At 41.4% G+C, this 19,727-nt stretch overlaps 2 protein-coding genes across 4 annotated transcripts in view; one reads left to right on the forward strand and one right to left on the reverse strand.

Annotated features, from left to right (window-relative positions):
- EIF2AK2 (eukaryotic translation initiation factor 2 alpha kinase 2) overlaps positions 1 to 7,184 on the reverse strand; it is a 23,566-nt gene extending 16,382 nt beyond the window's left edge. The window contains exons 1-4 of one of the 3 annotated variants that reach the window (XM_061991147.1): positions 7,102 to 7,184; positions 5,028 to 5,153; positions 2,186 to 2,300; positions 867 to 1,036 (exon numbers count right to left, since the gene is read on the reverse strand). In XM_061991147.1, the coding sequence (XP_061847131.1) occupies positions 867 to 1,036; positions 2,186 to 2,300; positions 5,028 to 5,131 (389 nt within the window). In that variant the 5' untranslated portion in view covers positions 5,132 to 5,153; positions 7,102 to 7,184. Of the gene's footprint in view, positions 1 to 866; positions 1,037 to 2,185; positions 2,301 to 2,778; positions 2,890 to 5,027; positions 5,154 to 5,515; positions 5,656 to 7,101 lie in introns of those variants that run through there. The other 2 variants (XM_010207687.2, XM_061991148.1) reach the window with 2 other exon arrangements.
- Positions 7,185 to 10,657: 3,473 nt separating this feature from the next.
- On the forward strand, positions 10,658 to 14,034 carry NANP (N-acetylneuraminic acid phosphatase). The gene is made up of 2 exons (XM_061991159.1): positions 10,658 to 10,833; positions 11,045 to 14,034. Exons 1-2 carry the CDS (start codon positions 10,744 to 10,746, stop codon positions 11,738 to 11,740), a joined length of 786 nt encoding a protein of 261 aa, XP_061847143.1. The 5' UTR covers positions 10,658 to 10,743; the 3' UTR covers positions 11,741 to 14,034.
- Positions 14,035 to 19,727: the final 5,693 nt, after the last annotated feature.

The following is a 19,727-nucleotide window of genomic DNA, read 5'->3' on the forward strand; positions in this document are numbered from 1 at the left end:
CCTCAGCTGTCAATAACTGGAGTGCTTCTACAACTCAGTGACTGTAGTACATATAGAAGGAGACGCGAGAAGGCTCTCCTTAGCACTTGGTTCTTAGGAGAACATACATGCTGAGAGGTCCATGAAGGTGACAGAGCTATGACCAAGCTAACTGACAATTTGTCAACACCAACTAACAATTTATCATCGTACCATCTCTTCTCCCAGCTAAACAAACTCAGTCATCTTAGTCTCTCCTTCTACACCCTATCCTCCAACGTCTTAACCACCTTAATGGTCCTCCACTGGACTCTCTCCAGACTAACTCCAAATTTTATTGTATTTCTAAAGTTCTCCATCCCTCTTGAGATGGGGAGCCCAGAACTGGACACAGGACTCCAGATGACGCCTCACCAGGGCAGAGTAGAGGGGGAGAAGAACCTCCCTCGACCTGCTGGCCACACTCTTCTTGATACACCCCAGAATGCCATTGGCCTTCTTGGCCACGAGGGCACATTACTGGCTCATGTTGAGTTTATTATCAATCAGGACTCCCAGGTCTCTCTCTGCAGAGCTGCTCTCCAGCAGGTCAATCCCCAGCCTGTACTGGTGCATGGGGTTGTTCCTCCCCAGATGCAGGACTCTGCACCTGTCCTTGTTGAACCTCATGAGGTTCCTCTCTGCCTAACTCTCAAGCCGGTCAAGATCCCACTGAATGGCAGCACAGCCTTCTGGGGAATCAGCCAGTCCTGCCAGTTTGGTGTCATCAGCCAACTTGCTGAGGGTACCCTCTGTCCCCTACTAACTAATGTTAGTATTAGTAAACACTAATAGTAAACACTAATAGTAAACATTAAAAGCAAGTATGAAGACAAAGTACATCTTACACAGGAGCATGGGGATCTCCACTTTGTTTTTTGTTAGGATAAGCAACTATTTTCGACGTCTTTTGTGAATATATATTTAGTCGGCTGACATAGTCACCATTTCGCACAGGTAAGGAGTTCACTTGAGCTGGCATTAACTCGGCAGCTCTCATATTTGAAGGACTCTCTGGCTATAAAATAAACAAAATAGGTAACTTAAAAAATGAAGCTTAACAAATAGATTTAGATAAACAGCACACAAGATCTAACATAGCTGCATGATTTCTCAGCACATCAAAATATTTATAAGAAATCCCAAGTTTGCATTAAGAGAGTCCCCTGATGGAAAAGGACAGCCACCCCAACGAAGAATTATTACACTTTGAATTTCCATAGAAATGTAAATCAAGTTTTCCAAGTATTGCACCAATGCCTTAAACAACTAACACCAGGTCTCCTCCCAACTCTCGTAAGAAAAGATTGGAACAAGCTGTGAAATGTCTCATAAAAAATGAAGAGAATGCTGCCTTCTGAGTTTTCTCACACCCTGACCAGTGCCAAAAAAAAAAGCAGGATGGTGCTGATGCTGCCATTAGCAAGGGATGAAAATGCTCCTGTGTATGTATAAGAGAGGAAAGCAGGAATTTTCAGCCATCTCGTGATTAGGCAGCATTAATAATATATTAGCAAACAGGCAGCAACTGTGCTAAAGTAACAATGGTGACACAATAAAAACATATGGAAAAGCAAGTAAAAAGTTCACTGAAAAGGTGCGAAGAAATATTCATGGTCAAAGGGAAAAATAAAGAATGGCTATCATAAAACACATGACGGAAAACAGAGCAATATTCAAACCTAAATTAAAACAAGGATGGATAAAGAGCGTAGAAACAGCTATACCATGTCAAGGAAAGACAGATGAATCAGATCTAGTGAAAGGAGGCAATTTTATGAGCAGAGTGGCAACAGACACCTGAGCACCGGGCCCTGCAAATGTTTTGAAGACATAAAATTACTGAACAGTTTTCAAGATGAAAATGCAACATCGTGCACTCTGGATATACCAAGGCAGCTTAACAAAAGTTTCCTCATCCTCCTATAACAGTAGAGGAGGAAACACTCTCAATATTACATACCCACCCTGTAGTAGAACAATACAGAAAAGAGTTTAGTGGTAAAAAGTAAAAAAATAAGATACTAAGACAAAACTAAGACAAAATGAAGGCAACTTAAATAGCCAGCAGCTTTACCAAATTAAAGAAAACAATATTTTATTGGCTACTTTTAGAGATTCAGCTTCAACTTTTACTAGAAAAAAAAATATAAACTAGTTTACTCACCTGGTCCTTAATCATTTCCCAGGTTTTTTCGGCAGCTACTGCTTTTGCTTCCTTCTTATTTTTACCAATGCCTCTGCCATATTCTACATCATCTATTTTAACCACAATTGTGAACCTGCAAGGCAGGAAACTTTTCTAAATCATTGCTCCAGTTTTGTCACATATAATAATCTCAGATTCAACTTTCTATTATCTAAAAAGCACCGTAAGTCAACTTCTGATTATCATAATTCTTTAGTAGAAATACTTCTATTTCCTCCCCAGTCACAAATGCATGTCCTTTAGTTCTAACAGTGTTTATTAAATGTTTAACTGCTTTTTAAAAGCAAAATTATTTAATTTTAAAAAGCAAAAGAATGCCTATGGTCAGCACTGTTACAGGTAAGGTTGTGAAGCCTTAACACCAGGACACATCTCAGCACTTCAAAACTATATGGAGAGGAAAGATCAGCTAATCATTGACTGCAATATGACGAGACATGAATTTTAAGGAAGTTGCAAAAAAAAAAAAAAACCAAAAAACCACCACCAACCCAGCCCTGCCCTTTGACACTCAATCACTGATCTCTTCCCCCTTCACTGCACAACTATACCTGCAGTGTTTTCCATAGAGCAACGCCAGGAGTCAGAACAGGGAACTGATGCAGCTCAGGACTGACTGTCCTGGGTCTAGCTGGGATGAGTACTAGTCTCTGGAGCATCAAAGCCTTTTCATTTTCCCCACTATAGCCTCCCAAGAAGCAGGCTAGGGATGTGTGAGAAGTTGAGAAGGGATACAACTATAACAGCTAGCCAGGGAGATATTCCATGATATTTGTCATCACACTCAGCAATAGAAAACTTGCATCAAGTTAAAGCGACCATTATTACAACCTCAGGGTACTTCTGTTCTTCACATTGCAGCACAGCATATAGATACATAAGCTCATAGTTAGTAGTGTTAATAAATAGTCTAGGTATATCAGCATGAGTTTCTCTGCAGGATAATTTGTCTCAAATAATGGAATTACTTGAGGAATTAACTTCTCCATTAGTCCAACTTCATTCTCCACTTGCCTTGCATGAAATGTTTGGGTGGAAAACAATGCAGAATAGTACCTGAAAAATAGGCTGCAAAAGCAAGCCTTAATGAGACATCTGAAGGATGTAAACAGTAGTATAAGGCAGACCACAGTGTGTCACATAGTCTACATGTAGAAAACAGCATACAACAAAATCATTAAACAAAGACTGTTCTTTAGGAAGGGGTTTGTTAGCTAGCCCACATCTAAGTGCCTAATAACACATGCAATCAGCTAAGACCTGCATCCAAAATTCAACAATTTAAGCATCCTGAGGAAATCTCTAGTCCAAGTCTCAATGACTAACCCATGAGTTAGTTATCTGAGCTGAAGATTGTCTAAATGAATGTTAAACAAGTTGGTCCCAAATGGAGTCATCTACAACGGACCTCAAGTTAACAAGCACTGCTTAGACTTGACAGATTCAGGCAGGACTGTCCTGGTTGTCCACACATGGTATTTCCAGATCAAGAAAGCTCAGAGTTTCTCAGGACTGAGACTGCCTGGCCGCTCTCAACCATGAGGCATTAAGTCTCAGCATCATGCCTGAGACAACAACTGCAAGCAGACTTAGGAAATGGGGCACAGCACAAAAGAGTTAGGAAGCCAGCTCAGGACCAGTAGTGGCCATTGCATCCCGTTAAGCAGGTTGAGCACTGGGAAAGAGCACCACAAGGGCACCAAAGGAGGTTACAGCACGCACCACTGTAGCCACACACTGTACATTGTACTCCTTATTATCCTGCATTTTCCTAGGTACCACTGTTACACCTCACATCACTTACAGACACAAGAGAATGAGTTGAATTGTATTTGCAAATGTAGAAGAGCTCACAGGAAAAAATGAAAAAGTGCAACAAATGGGTTAAATAAATCTGAAATGTCTTTAAATTCTGTTAGTCCCTAGCCACCACCTTTGATTATGTAGCTCTGTGGTGACAGATGTGGTTACTTTTTCAAATTACATGAGCAGCAAGGAAAAAAATACAAGATAATTGATTAATGTTTGAGACCCAGATAATACTTAGAAATTTATTATGAGTAAAGTCTAAGAATAAGTCAATACAGACACTGCTGGCTGGTAACATGAAACACATTAAAAGAAATAGAGCAATTATTAGCATAGAGCTTGTCTTCATGAAGATCAGCAAAAATAAACAACAAATAACACAAGGAAATGTCATAGATCTTGAGTATCTGTGATATCTAGCAAGAAAAATAAACAACAAACCACCATATTGTGTTACAAAAAAATTCCATCACCTATAACTGTCTCTAAAACTAAAAGCAAACCAGCTTAAGTAAAAGACTCTTCTTTCCTAACAGATGTTAAAAAATGAACTACACATAAAACATGTAGTACCAAATCAATTAACATACATGTCACCTTTACAGTTAGAAATTAATAACATAAATCACAATTTCCAGGCTTTGCAAAACTAAATAAAAATCAAAGTACTTGTTAGCATAGATTATAAACTGAAATACTTGCTGCAACCCACCCCATCTTTCACAGCTGATGCATAACATACTTACAATACAGCTACCAGCAACAGGTTGCTGTTGCTTTCCAAGAATGTCCATCAACTTCAAAATAAGTTTTCTTTTTACCTCTATCACATGACATTCCTCCCACTCACCTACCATTAAATTTATGGTTTCAGTCATGTCTCCTGATACATCTACACTTTCATCAAATTAACCTTTATGACTGCAGACTTTGCTCAGTTAGTTCATTGCAGAAAGAGTCCTGGTGCTTATAGACAGCATGGTGAACTTACTGAGGATCATGAGAGGAGCCAGTCATTCCAACGTCAACATAATTTAGACTAAGTTTTCGCTTTTGACAGTAACTGTTGATCCTCTGCATGCACTCACGTTCCATTTTAGCACAGTCTCAAAAAGGTCTGCAAAGCAACATTCAAAGATATGTCAGTGCCGCCAGGCTTAGTATAGAAACATCCCCCCATCCTGGCAGGCCACTACTGTGATATAAAATTGGCACCAATGTAAAGTCCACACAGAAAGAATCCTAATTTCTAATTCAAGTGGACGATCTGCAATTGTTTTTGAAGGCTCATTGCTTGGAATAACAGATTTAGAAAGCAGAGCAGAGAATTTAGGCATCAGAGAAAAGAAGATATCTTAGCAGATTTCTTGGTGGGAAAAGGATGAAACATTCACTGAATTCTGAGAGGAGGGAAGACACAAAAAAAAAAAAAGGGGAAAAAAGGAAAATAAATCCACATTTCTCCACAGTGACACGTACCGAAGACGAATGAAGGCTCCCGGACGCGGTGCAGACAGAGGCAGGCAGCGGCAAGCAGCGGCTGGGATGAGCGGCACTGACAGCACCTACAGCTATCCCAGTTATCTCAGTTTCGTTTCAGCAGCAGCACCCGCCCCTGCCGTGAGGGAAACCGAAAGCGGAGACAACGCCCCAGAGCCCGGATGCGGGGAGGCGGGCACAGCCGAGCCCCGGCTCTGCGGCCTGGAGCGCCGTGGGTGTCTGGGTTCTGTCCGTCGCCCCAGCTGTGTTCGGCGCCGCCTGGAAGCGGGCCCGCGAGGGAAAAGCGCCGCTGCCTCATAATGTTTCACACGCAGATTCAGCCCTCCCGTTTTCCCCCGACCAGCCTTAGCTTTTCTGTTATAAATGATGGAAGGCGGCTACAGTAACCGCATACAACAGCTCATCTATGTGGAGAGCAGAGAGCGGTGATGCACCCAGCTTTACCTAAACATATTTTTAGTGGCCCTTTTCCCACTCTGACTAGCAAGTCAATGCTCATAACCCTTACAAAGCATGACAGAGTTCACTACAGCTCCCAGTGTTCATATCACTATCCCACTACTCTGCAATACTTGCAATGCTCTCAACCTCCTCATCTTCCCAAAGAAATGAATTCCAAACCATAGTTTAGGCACCTAACAGAAGGTATTTCCTTTTATCCATTTCAGATTTTCAGTTCAGGTGCTATCCTTCTGGTTGGATGTTGTTGGATTATTGTGATTTTCTTTTTTTCTTCCTGCCTGGATTACCTGCATTTATCAAAACAGAATGTTGTTTGTCAAATCACTCAGTCTGCTCAGATCTCCTTAAACATCTCACAATTCTGTTTGGGTCTGAGACAACTTTCTCCAGCACAAGAACAGTCTCTCATTTTTTTAACCCTTCTTTAAACTAAAAATGTTAACAGGTATCACTGAACATTAAGGCACTTGATACCAATTCTCTTTCTGGGATAAATAAAAATAACCCCAAACAGATACCCAATAAATAATATATTCTTGAGAAGAAGGAAAGAAAACAAATCTCCAAGATTAGTTTCTAGAGACTAAATCTAAAATATGGAGCAGATGTGTTTCACTGTGTAAAAACTCTTGATATCCCAGATACATAACCTATTGGATTGTGCTTCAATTCCCACTGGCATTCCTTGCAAGATCTCTCCTGAGTAGAAAGCAGGAAGCTGTAGAGCAGAGAAGAAAAGCAGCAGGAAGCTTTAGGTCTTGTCCGTAGTATAAGGAAATGACTTGTGCACCTGCTGGCATCCAGGAAATAAACCTGCTCTCCTGTAACACTGACACAACCAACAAGGAACCCATTCAGACATAAATGGAGATGCAGAGAAAAATATCAGAGTTCAAAATGCTAAGCTTCTCAGTACAAACATCTTGTCAAATAATTCACAAATTATTTCCTCATGTATGGACAAAAGAGGTTTCCTTTGAACATGTTAATGACATTCTTACTTGTTAAGACCCATCTACAGCAAGTCCATAATTCTATACAAGAACCTCATTTAAAGGTAGTAAAATGCCGTAAGAAGGTCACTTCTGAAATGTGCAGTATACCTCATGTTTCAAATTGGCTCCTTCTTAGGTTTCTAACCACTATACTTTTCCTGGCCCGGAGCTTCTGTGAGGTTTCTCTAGCTGCCAGCGAGCCTGTAGAAAGAACAATAAGAAAGTAATGCACATATCTGAAAGCATGAGTGCACTGTCTTGTGTGGAGCTGTTTCTGGTAGCAGGGAAGGGGCTGTAATGGTGGCTCCTGTAGGAAGTTGCTCAAAACATTCCCCAGCTCTAAGTCGGACCCACCTCTGGAGCTGACCCATTTGGGTACCTCTGCAATTACTTTTTAAGAAGCTAGAAGAAGGGGCTTGTTGCTCTTTCTGGGAAATGGTAGAAGGAGTTGGATGAGAGAGGAGCAACCATGAGGACCCCAAGGTCAGTGAAGGAAGTGCAAGTGTTCTGGAGCAGAGACCCCCCCCTACATCCTGTGGTGAGATAGCAACTGTCCCCTTGCAACCTATGGAGAGTAATGGTGGAGCTGAGGTCTGCTGGCAGCTCATGAAGAACCCCACAGAAGAGGGGGTGACTGTGCCTGGAGGAGGCCGTAACTTTGTGGAATTTCTGCATTGCAGCAGAAGGTGCCTAGAGTCATGCTGCTGTGAAGTCCCACACTGGAGGAGTTTGTGAGGAGCTGCAGCCCTTAGGAAGGACTCACCTCAAAGAGGTTCATTAGGGATTGTATCCCATGACAGAAACCCCACCTTGGAGCAGGGGAAGAATGCAAGGAGTCCTCCTCCTCTGAGGAGGAAGGAACAGCAGAGACTATCTGAGGGACTGACCACAATCAGGGTGGGGGAAGGGGATCTTAAAATGTTAGTTGTATTTTTCTCATCATTCTGCTCTGGTTTTGCTTTCTTTTTGTTTCCAGTTGGTCATGGACTGAACTGACCTTCCTGTCTTCACTAGGTTGAGTAGCTGTTTTGCCTGGAACTGTAACTAGCAGCAAGTCTTTCCCTTGTCTTAATCCTCAAGGCCCTTGATTACCTTCTCTCCTCCTATCTCCCTGGGGCCTCTGCCATCCTACAGAAGTTGGAGGAATAGGGAGCAGCAGTGAGCAAGAGGCTGTGTGGTGCTTTGTTGCCAGCTGGGCCTGAACCATGACATGCACACAGATCATAAGTGCTGAAATGCTTATAGAAAAAGCTGCTATGAGTGGCCTTATTTGCTAACCATGGGTCTCATACACAGCATGGTGAAGGGCTGACAGAAGTTAAACAACCTTGCAGTGTTTTTTATAAGTACACAACACATACACAGTCCTAGTCCCAAGTGAACCTAAGCTTTCCGCTCACAGTTGATGAGAAAAACAAAACAAAACAAATTAACTGTTTCAATTCTGTATTTGAAAGCTTCTAGCAAAGATTTTTGAGGACTGGAGTTCTCTGTCCAGTTCTGGGCTCCACAGCTCAAGAGGGACAAGGAACTTCTGGAGAGAGTCCAGCACAGGGCCACCAAGATGATCAGGGGACTGGGGCATCTTCCTTGTGAGGAAAGGCTGCAGGAACTGGGGCTGTTTAGTCTGGAGGAGACTGAGGGGGATCACATTAATATTTACAAATATCTAAATGGTGGATGTCAGGAGGTTGGGGCATCTCTTTTTTCTATTGTATCCAGTGACAGGACAAGGGGTAATGGGAAAGAAGCTGGAACACAAAAAGTTTAATTTAAACATAAGAAAAAACTATTTTACTGTGAGGGTGATGGAGCCCTTGCACAGGCTGCCCAGGGAGGCTGTGGAGTCTCCTTCCTTGGAGGTTAAACCCACCTGGACACATTCCTGTCCAACCTGATATACGTGGCCCTGCTTCTGCAGGGGGGTATTGACTAGATGATCTCTAAAGGTCCCTTCCAAGCCCTTCTATTCTGTGATTCTGTGATAGGATCCAGTGCTCACCAACTGGAATGCAGAGCTGTCTGAAACAGATGCTGTCTTCTTCAGCTTAGAGAATCCTACAGTCAGCTATTTTTAATCACTCTTCTGTGTAATTTCTGAAAAAGTTATTCAGTAGAGGCATATGAAGTCCACACGCCTAGCACCTTTTCTGTTTTGTCAAGTGAAAGCAGCACATTTTATTACAAGTCAACCAGAGCAATGTTATTAAAACTCCTCCTGTTTCCTTAACCACAGGATTCTTATGTCTGTTTCTGTTCAGAATCCCTCTCTCTCCTTCTGCAGTTTTACTTATCATATGGCAAGCTTTTTGGCATGTTTTTGCCTTATGTGTGATCCAACAACTTTTAGCACATGAGGAGAGGTGCAGTTTTCAGAATGGCAGGTGGCCTGGAGTGAACTTCCAGTTTCTCTGGTAAGATATAAAGTTTTGTCTAGCTTTGTGAGTTGCATTTAATTATTAATCTATCATCAACATCAGCGGTATTTACAGGAATCAAATAAAAATTTGCTTGCTGGACGATTAAAAAAAATACTGTGTTTATCAGAGCAACAGGAATATTACTTGAGCAATCAAGCCTGCTGTTAAACTTCACCATAGGGAAAATGACCTATTCTGAAACAGCAGTTAGTACATACACCCATAAAACCTAGTTCTAACACCATTTGGATTCATTTGCTCTAGCAGATATTAATCTTTGGAACTTGAAATATTCTATCATCATACCAGTTCCCCAAATATGACAGCATTTATAACAGAGTCATCAGCTTTGGCTTTATCACAACCCATCCTGGTGCTGTGGAACAGCCTGTGGCTCACTTGCCCTGCAGGTAACTCTGCCATAGGATGAGCTCCAAAAGACCACAGTAGAAATGGAGTCAAATCCCTTGCATGTGTGTCTTCCCTCGCTCTCTGCCGGGCAGACCCCTTTTCACCAACACCTGTTTGAGCAATGCTCCCAAGTGATGCGCTACGTCCTTGGGCTTCAGGCAACCGCAGTGTGAAGAGAACTTATTGGTACGGTTTTATAAGGATGATAACGGGTTTTGCCCGATGACAGCAGCCACGGCCATGCAGTGGGCCCGAGGGGTGGGTGGCCAGGAAAGCTGTGGGGGCCGCCACGCAACCGTTCACGGGTGGAAACGCTGCGGGAGGAAATTATGTCATGGTAGAGTTTGTCCCCTGAGCAACACTTGAACAGGTATTTTCAAATCAGATGCCAGCTCTCGGATGCCTCGCCCAGAAAGCATTTCTTAAAGGATTAAAGGGAAAAAGAAACCTCCTCAAACAATCCAGAAACCGAGGGAGTGTCCCCACCCACCGCCGCGCCCGGGCACGCGTATGCCGCTGCCTCCTTAGGCAGGTGTTCCCCTGACTCCTTTGCCCCCTCCGCCATGAAGAGGCGCGCAGGGCCCTTCCCCTCAGCCTTGCACGAGTGGCGGGGTCTCCTTACAGGTCTGCACCACGGCTCTGCATAATTTCACCCCCGTAGCAGGCACTAGGGAGCGCCACTTGCAGTGGCGCCTAACCCCACTTTCTCCCTCCCCGCCCCCTGGCCTCCTCACGGCCCTGACGCAGCGCCCCGAGGCTCGGCGAGGCCCGGCCTCGCGGCGGCGAGGGGCGGAGCTGGGCCCGTCTCCCCCGCCCCGCTGTGCGCCGGCACGGGCGGCTCTGGCGGCGGTCGGGGCGCTGCGGTCCGCCCGCGCGGCTCGGCCGTCAGAGCGCGGCGGCTGTGGCGAGAGGCGGCGCCATGGGGGTACACGGCGTCAAAGCGGTGTTCTTCGACTTGGACAACACACTGGTCGACACGGCGGCGGCCGGGCGGCGGGCCATCGAGGAGGTACTGCCCTCACGGCCCCCTCGCGGCCCACCGACGCGGCGCCGGCGGCCACTGGCCCTCCCGGCTCGGCGGCCGCGGCGCATCTCCCGCTCCCTTCTCCGCAGCCGGAGTCCCCTCCCCGGGGCCCGTTCCCGGACGGGAGGCGGGGGCGGCGGGCGGCGGCAGGGTCCCTGCGCGGGGCGCGCTGATGCGGACCCGTTGTGTGTCCCAGGTGATAAGCGCCTTGCAGTCCAAGCACCACTACGGCGAGGGGGAAGCCCGCGTCATCTGCGATAAGGTGCAGGCTAAGCTGCTGAAGGAGTGCCACGATCCCGCCAAGATGTGCATCACTGACCTGCGGATTTCGCACTGGGAGGAGGCGATCCAAGAGACCATCGGGGGGGAGGCGAACCGAAACCTGGCCGCCGAGTGCTATTTCCTGTGGAAAACGACCCGCCTCCAGCACCTCACCCTGGCTGAGGACACGCGGGGCATGCTTACCGAGCTGCGGAAATGTGTCCGCCTGCTGCTCCTCACCAATGGCGACAAGCAGACGCAGAGGGAGAAGATCGAAGCGTGCGCCTGTCAGCCCTACTTCGATGCCATCGTTGTGGGGGGAGAGCAGAAGGAAGAGAAGCCGGCGCCGTCCATCTTCCATTACTGTTGCGATCTCCTAGGGGTGCAGCCCGCAGAGTGTGTTATGGTTGGTGACTCTCTAGATACAGATATTCAAGGAGGCCTGAATGCTGGCTTGAAAGCAACTGTCTGGTTAAACAAAGCAATGACCACCCCAGTAGATACCTCCCCTGTACCTCATTATATTATTTCTTCTGTTCTGGATCTTCCAGCAGTTTTACAGAAGATGGAGCACAAAATTAATGCTAAGTTAGGAAATGACCGTATGACTGGTAGTAACGAGGCACAATGATGGTTCGGGTTTACAATCGGGGACATGCTGAGCTGTTGGGTGACGCATGCTCTTTTAAAAAGGTTGACCCTAGGATTTTGAACTTGTGTATGGTGTGCTTTCTTACATAGCAGACAGGCAAGTAGGAGCACAGTTGTCAGTGAAAACAGGATAGAAACAATTAATTTGATTAATATAAAATATGCAAGTGCAGTTAATTTAAAACAACTGGCTCTATCTGGAAATTATTTTGACAGACCATGCCTAAATTCTGCCTGTCTCTGACCTAAGTTGCCAGTCTCTTTGTTTTATAGTGGAAAAGAAAATGTGAATGTTTTGATATTTCACATGCTTTGCTGACTTGTAAGTTTAGCAGAAGCTTCAGTTCCAACCTTGTTTGCAGTGTGTAAAAGAGAGAGAGAGAGAGTGTGGCACAAGTCTGGTAAATCTTTGCAATTGCTCTGCAGTTTATCTCAGGAACTGGAGTGAATTTTGCTGTTTCTAAAACCAGACTATATTGACAGAGTGTATTATGTATCAAACCATTAGAAAATGCTCTATCTTTGATATTTTTTCAAGTGTTAGATTTTTTTTTCAGACTTTGCAGTGACTTTTCTTTTATGGAATCTGTACCTCTTACCAAAAGTACTTAAATGTACATTAAAAATTTGCATTTGTATAGGGGACCGTTTATCAGATGGACTTGATGGATAAGTTTTTACTTTATATTATCATGGTGCTTAAGCAGATCTGGAGTATATTGCAATTCAGGTTATGGTTTTTGTTGGAATGTAAGTGATAAAATGGATATTGTCAATGGTCTTACTGTACTGTCATACTCTTTAAAAGGTAATATTATTGTTCTGTCTGATTTTATTAGTGGATTTTCACCAGTCTTTTTGGAGAAACCATTCTTGGACTTGCTCAGGTACATGACTACTCAGATTCAACTGCAGGATCAGTGGGTTTTTTTGACTTTTAATGGCACTGGTGTACAATCCCACCTTACTCCAGTTTCTACATGTATTTCATGTGATTTATTCTGGAAAAAAATATGAGATGGTTGTTCATAAATGGCTTTCATGACTCTTCCAGGAAACTTGAAAATTGTGTCATTATGTGTTATGGTACTGTGTACAACTTTATAATATGTATGTTGTATTTCCACTAGCAGCAGGAGATGACTCCCTAAAACATTAAGATTTCTGTTAACCAATCATTATCTTAATAATTTATTCTTTTCTGTACTTAATATTCTTACTGGGAAAGTATTCACATATTAAATGGAAATGTAAACACTTGTTGGAAAACCTGTGTTTTTCAAAACCTATTTGCTGTATATTCATTGGGCTGGATATCTGACCCTATATGAGCAGTCATGTTTTATGTTTTAGACTGAATCCGTGAAAAATCTTTTGAGAACAGGAATATGGAGGTGCTGGCACAGAGTATCTGGCATGTGGGCAGCAATAAAAGATTAGAAAAAAGTACAGAAACTTACCAGGAAATGGGTGTGCAGTAGGAATTCTGTACACAAGATAGGTTTCTTTGTTCAACTGGACATGAATTTGAGTTAATGTAGTTAAGTTTTACATACAATGGCCAGTTTAGTTTAGAGGAGACCGTTACTGATCTGTGTTAAATTATTTCGCAAAGAGTTTAGGTTGCATCAAAATGCGTTGCACTGACATTGAGGGAAGAAAAAAAATCCTTAATGTCTGAACTCCTTTCATTCAATTGGTCCTTAAAAAAAGGTAAAGGAGCCCAGGTTCTTCATATTCTCTAGACTAGACCTTTGAGACATTAAGATCAATGAAGAGAACAGAGGCAGGCCCCACCCATACCTTAGAGGAAATGGGCACGTTAGAAATGATCCAGTTACAGTGGGGTAGTAAGTTGCCACATATAACACCAGCCAGTTGACTGACACACCTTTGTTATTGAATTCAGAGGCCTAAGTTAAGTTTGTATTTTGCAAAAGCATAAAACCAGTTACTGGTTTAGGTGGTGGGCAAAGGGTTGCTAGTAACAATCCTATAACCAAGGGCTGAGAGAAAAAACAGTGAAGGTTTCCTATATCCTATGAGGTATACTGTGTAAAAATAAGAAGTATATTCAGGAGAGTAGACGGATCCCTGAAAAGGTATTTGAAATAATCAGTTTTAACCATACTGTCTAATACAAAAGCAAGAGTTTTGCTTACAACAGTATCCCAAAGGAGCTGCATTGTTTGCACAGCACAAAGTAATAGAAGTTAGGTCAGAGTGAGGTTTTTGATTCAGTTGAGATTTAAAATAAATACTACTGATTCATAATTCTGCATGTGAGCTTGAAAGATTTATATGCACCAGGTTACCATTTTTTAATAAAAATAGAGGCTCATTCTCTTACTACTGCATCATTCTAAAGTGGGATGTGGAGCCTGTTTACTGTGTAAAGGGTCTCTTGTTTTAGAAGAGACTGCTTTTTGTTTTGCACATGGTCAGCCATTTTCCTAAATCTATGAATCTATGAAAAACCACTGTAACTGAACACTCAGGTGATTGTCTGGTATGTAGAGGCCACATCAAGTATATTTTTATCATTGCCGAGTACTGTACCAAGCTGGGTGTGACTACTGGCGTCCAGACAGGGCAATAGTGTTACGATGCTTCTGTAAAACAAGAAACAATCAAAGGGATTTCTCTATCAAGAGTTTTTCTTAGAAGTAGTTACTCAATAAGCTGCATTTGATATCTGGAGTATCTCTAAATACCCGAGGTTTCTCGGATGGAGCTCTTGCAGAAAACCTAACGAGATAATTGATAAAATGGAAACATAAATGTAGTGATGGGATAATGTTCACATCAGAAGGAGGAATAGATCAATAATAAACCAGTCTATATTTAGTTCCACTTAAGTTCTGGGTTTGCTTAGTGTTATGCTCCATTAGCTAAGCTGTCTAGTTTAAACTATTTTTAAAAAACTTTTTTTTTAGATAAAAAGATACTGCCTCCTGAGGTTAATCTACGGTAGCTTTGACTTTAGTGGAATGAACTGAAACAGTAGTTTAATAGCAACTGTATTTTAATTTTATATTTAAATTAAAATAACCCATGTACTAGTCTAATAAAAGTATTTTGTTTACAAAACATTTCTGTTAGCACTCTGTTAGTGTGGATAACTCTTTCTAGCCATGTTTACAACAAAGGGCAAGAGTTCTGTTTGGTTTTTAAAGAAGCACAGAATTAGGGATAAAAATCTGCCACCTTACATTCAGATGTAATGACTGGGTATAGCTTCCATCGTTTCAAACAGAGGCTGGAACATAATTATGTATCTATGAAGTTGCTTGGTCAGACTCTGTATATTGAATTCTCAACTGGAGTTCTTTGCTAATTGAACTTGACTTGCCAAGCTGAGTGCCAGCTTAGATACGCCTATGTGTTCTGATGTCACGGCACTGGCTACTGCACCAGCATAAGAACAGACTGCAAAGCAGAGAAGATAAATAATTACAGTAATCTCAAGTCCTGGGGACTCATTTCAGCAGGGTATGAGTGCACAAAACCATGTATGAGCTATTGCCACACTCCTTGGCTCTCTCAGCTCCAGAAAAGCAAGCAGTCCCCTGATAGTTTTCCTTTGGGTAATGGAACAAATTGTCTGTTTTCTGGACAGGTGGAGACAGGTGGAAAGGTACTCCAAAGTATTCTAGATAAGACTAGGGTATTAAAATGAGTGAAGAGGGACTTAGCCACTCTCACAGGCACTTTACAGCTAGCTGGCTGTGACAGCTAGCTGAGGGATCACAGACCCACACAGCATCTCTGCTCTTGCTGAGGAAGCTTTGTATGGGTTAGGCATTAAGCTGGATAGTGACAGCCTCAGAAATGACATTTTCTTACATGCTTGAAAAACTTAAGTACAAAGTGTGAGTTCTTAGATGATGAACTGAGTGTTTTATGCAGGAGATCAGCACCTTTCATTAAAATACTAAGTTAATGCAAAGAGATGTTTGGATGGCTAACAGCTAAAGGTTTCATATTTCCTGAAATTTACACAATGGACACTTCCTGAGCCCTAGCTAACCCGAACTAGTCCTGTTTATATTTTTATCTGAAGCTTCTGTTACTTGACAACACACCAGTAAAAAGGTTTTTACTAAATTGAAGCAGGCTGATCCATCACAGCTATTTCTCCTGTTCACATATGCAGTGGTTCTTTTTTCAACTTCAACTCTACAATGTGGGGATTTTTACCCCAAAGTTACCCCAAGGCCTTTAAATGAAATTTAAGTCCTACTATAATTCTATACTAACAAAACTAATAATTTGAAAATCGTTTGAACATGTTGAGAAGCGCAACAAATAGAAACACAATGTATCTCTGTTGTATGTAGTGGTATACTGTTCTTTTGTGCATAGCTTTTACTACTAGCCTTGCAGTGGGATTGTCTCCATTATAACTCACTTTCTAGATCACACTGTGCACATACAAGAGACATAACAATGTAGAGATTATGTCAGCTGTGTCTAAAGCGAAAACTGCAACTTTTTGCCTATGCTGGAAGGGACCTAGACACAGAGAATCACGTTGCCTGCTCCATATAGAGTATTTTGACCTTTTATTCCACCTACTAAAAACATGCTTGCATGAGAGCATATTCATCAGAACAGTCCTCAAATATCAGAAGAAATGACGCATTTAAAAACATACAAAATTAAATTATAATGTGAGTATATTAAATGTCAGTCCTTTGTAAATGTAAGCTGCGTTTCTCAGGTCAACACCTAACTGAAGACCAGATGACAACTTCGCATAGGGTCTCATTTAATGCAAGAAAATGTTACCATTTACATCAGTGGAACTTCACAAGGTTAAGTTGGATTTGTATATTCATTTCTGTAAGATCACCTGCAAATGACTTGTGCCTTCCACCTCTCCTCCCTCAGCTAATTGATCTCCATCATCTGTTTCCTTGGTTGAGGCTGCCATATCTTTCTGAATCTCAGTAGTATCTGGCATATGGAGTGAAATCTGCAGAGGACCACAATAACAAGTAATGGAAGAGAGCCAGCTTTTGGAGGAAGATGATGCTAAGTACATACATTCAGTACCAGCTCCTTGCAGCAGCAGCATGTTGCAAGCATGTGTTTGCCCTGTGTTTGTTTTAAATGGCCTTTCCTCCAAAGAAACTTCCATTCCCACAGACTAGGCAAATATGTCAATTTATGTAACAACCCCTCCCCCCCAAACAAATGTGTGGGGAAGAAAAGCACCTCCCAACAAAATCCTCTGTTAGTCACCTATAGATACCAAAGTTCATAAAGCAAGTTTAAAATATCAAATTTGAGATACTTTTCTCCACATTTCAAAACAGATCGGTAAACTTAAAAAGTGAATCTTGTGAGGAAAACAAAAATGATAGTCATTATTACATCAGTTTCCCAGTGTTTATTTAGTCCATTTAGCACTGGCTGACATTTTTTCTGTCAAATATGTTCAAGGACAACTTTAGCACATTGAGAAAATCCAACTTCTTTATATTTTGGAAATAACGTTACTAGGCAACATGGAAGAAATTATATATGTAGTTTCAACTACATTTTAATATACATTTAATTTAGAGTATTTCATGTATTAATGCACATTTTTTGTTAAGTTCTTTTTTGTATTGTTCCCCAGAAAATTGCTACACCACTGATATTGCAAAAATACAGGGCCGATAAGGTATAGAGATAAAAATGAGTACGTATGACTGTGGTCACCTAATATCTATGCTTTAGACAAGGATTTAGGAAATGTTTTTATACATCTCAGGAAGTCACTTAGAATAGTTATAGCTCGTTTTCCCCAGAAATGAAAAGCATTTCAACTTATCCAGCCTGGTGAGTATCATCAGATGAACACTTTTTTATTTACTTCTGTTGTTGCTGAGTCTGCTCAATGGTACTGCATTCAGGCAGTATGGGGGAAAACAATTTTCCTGAGGCTATGACCAGTGTAAGAGGAAGGTCCACCTGGAAATGAAATCATTATATGTCAAAATACATTAACTATTCACACATATATTTTATTAGTTCTCTCGACTATTAAGTATCTGTTTTTTTCTATTATTTTCATGAATTAGGCCTACAAGTATCCTCAAAGTTGCCATGTTGTAGGTCTGTATGTTTGATAAAGCCAGGTTTAACCGTTTTCAGTCCTGCTACTGGTTGGGTGGTCTTCGCTGTTAACGATATTGCCTGTTAAATCTCACTGCGGTTAGGATTTATCAGGAAGTCTGCAGTGGATATACTGATAGCCTTTGTTTTCCAAACTGTTGATGCCTTCCATTGTGTTTTGTTTCAGACATTTAAATGAGATGGGTCCTGAATGTTCTAAGACCTTTTTTTTTTCCTTTCAGGAAGAAAATGCATAAACGACACAAACAGCTTGTTTACTTTTCTTTCAGTAAATGTAACTGGGTAAAAATACTTTTTTGCTTCCATTCCTCTCATCTGAAAGTATTTTAAAAGGTACCTAACAACCTGATATCTAAACTACTTTGATACATTTGTTATCTTTATCCAGTTACTTTGTGAAATGTTATGTTTGTTTTAAAAAGTGCTACTGCTGCAGCCGGAGGTTCATCTTAATATTGTGTTATTAGAGCATTACACTATATACTGTATCTAAAAGTGCAAACAAGCCTCTAACTTAGAGATATTTTACTTTGAGATAAATCTACCTAGTTAATGACTTTTCTCCTTTTTTTGCTTTATTTTGAATTCTGTGCCTCCTCTTTAACAAGGTTCTTTCCACCCAAACTACTTCCCCCCCCTTTTTTTTTTTCTCTTTTCTGTAGAGCAGTGGTGTTTGTGCATATGTGCAGGGTGAGCAGCTTGTAAGAGATGTATGCAAAATACAGGGAAAAAAAAAAAGAAAGAAAAGCAGCCCTGTGGTTTCTAATAGCCTCTGTGTTAGGATTTACATTCACAACATTTTACAGGGCTTGGCAGCTTTCATATTTACTTAATAGCCTTCTCTTCAGCTCTGTCACCAGTGAATGATGAGCAAAGAAGATGCTTTTGGATACTGAATAACAATTTTATAATACTCTGCCAGGAAGAACTGTAATTGGCCTGGGTTATCCACTTTAGTGCCACGGTACAATGTATCAGCAGATTCGTGCTGTCATAAAACATTTAAGGATATTAAAAAATAGACCTCACTGGTTTTTTTCTGTTTTCTGTTGTGAAGAATCTGTGCTATATTTGGGGTATGATTAAGAAAGCAGCGTTTTTTTTCTGTAGTGCTTTGTGCTAATGTGGTGTCCTTAAAGAGTTACAGTGCCACTAATAAGCTATCCTTTCCACATTAAAAGATGAAAATGTATTTTAGGATATTTTTTTGATTGAGAGCAAAGAAAGAAAATTAAAGTTGAATAATAGGACTATTTCTTGACTACAAGGAGTTACTGTGTGGAGTAAGGCTGAAAAGAAACTCCTGTCATTTGGGTATTTAAAAGTAACACTGATTATATATACAGTTGCTTATCTATGTGCCTTAAAATATTTTTTATGTTTTTATATAATGTAATTTTTAAAATAAATCAGTAACCAGAATAATGCAACTTCATTCTCAGTGTTTCCTCCACAGGTGGCATTAGAGGTTTGTTAAACAAAGATACAAGCACAGTTTTTGTTATTGGCTTGCTTTTTTTTCCTCCATATTTTCCTGATTTTTTTTCTCCATCACTGTTTTAAAAATAAAACATACCTGATACGTATAAATGAGGTCAGAGCAGTCTTTTTTGTACTTCACGCTATCCTCCAGACATGATGAGTTATAATAAGATCCTATTGTACTAGGCAGTGTAAATATACATGGCAAAATAGTCCTGTGGTTAAAAGAGTTTTGGATCTAGGGGATAAGTATTCTCTTTATTTTATTTATGAGATTCTGTGGTGTATTTTGCAAACTGCAAAAACAACAATCAGTTGAACAAGAGCATGACTGAATGTATCAGCAACAAGTTTGTCAG

This window comes from Colius striatus, chromosome 2 (genome assembly GCF_028858725.1).
Source record: "Colius striatus isolate bColStr4 chromosome 2, bColStr4.1.hap1, whole genome shotgun sequence".
Lineage (NCBI taxonomy): Eukaryota > Metazoa > Chordata > Aves > Coliiformes > Coliidae > Colius > Colius striatus.

Coding starts and splice junctions, on each gene's coding strand:
- NANP (XM_061991159.1), top strand. CDS start 10,744: ATGGGGGTACACGGCGTCAAAGCGGTGTTCTTCGACTTGGACAACACA. Junction 10,834..11,044: donor GGCGGCGGGCCATCGAGGAG/GTACTGCCCTCA, acceptor TGTGTGTCCCAG/GTGATAAGCGCCTTGCAGTC.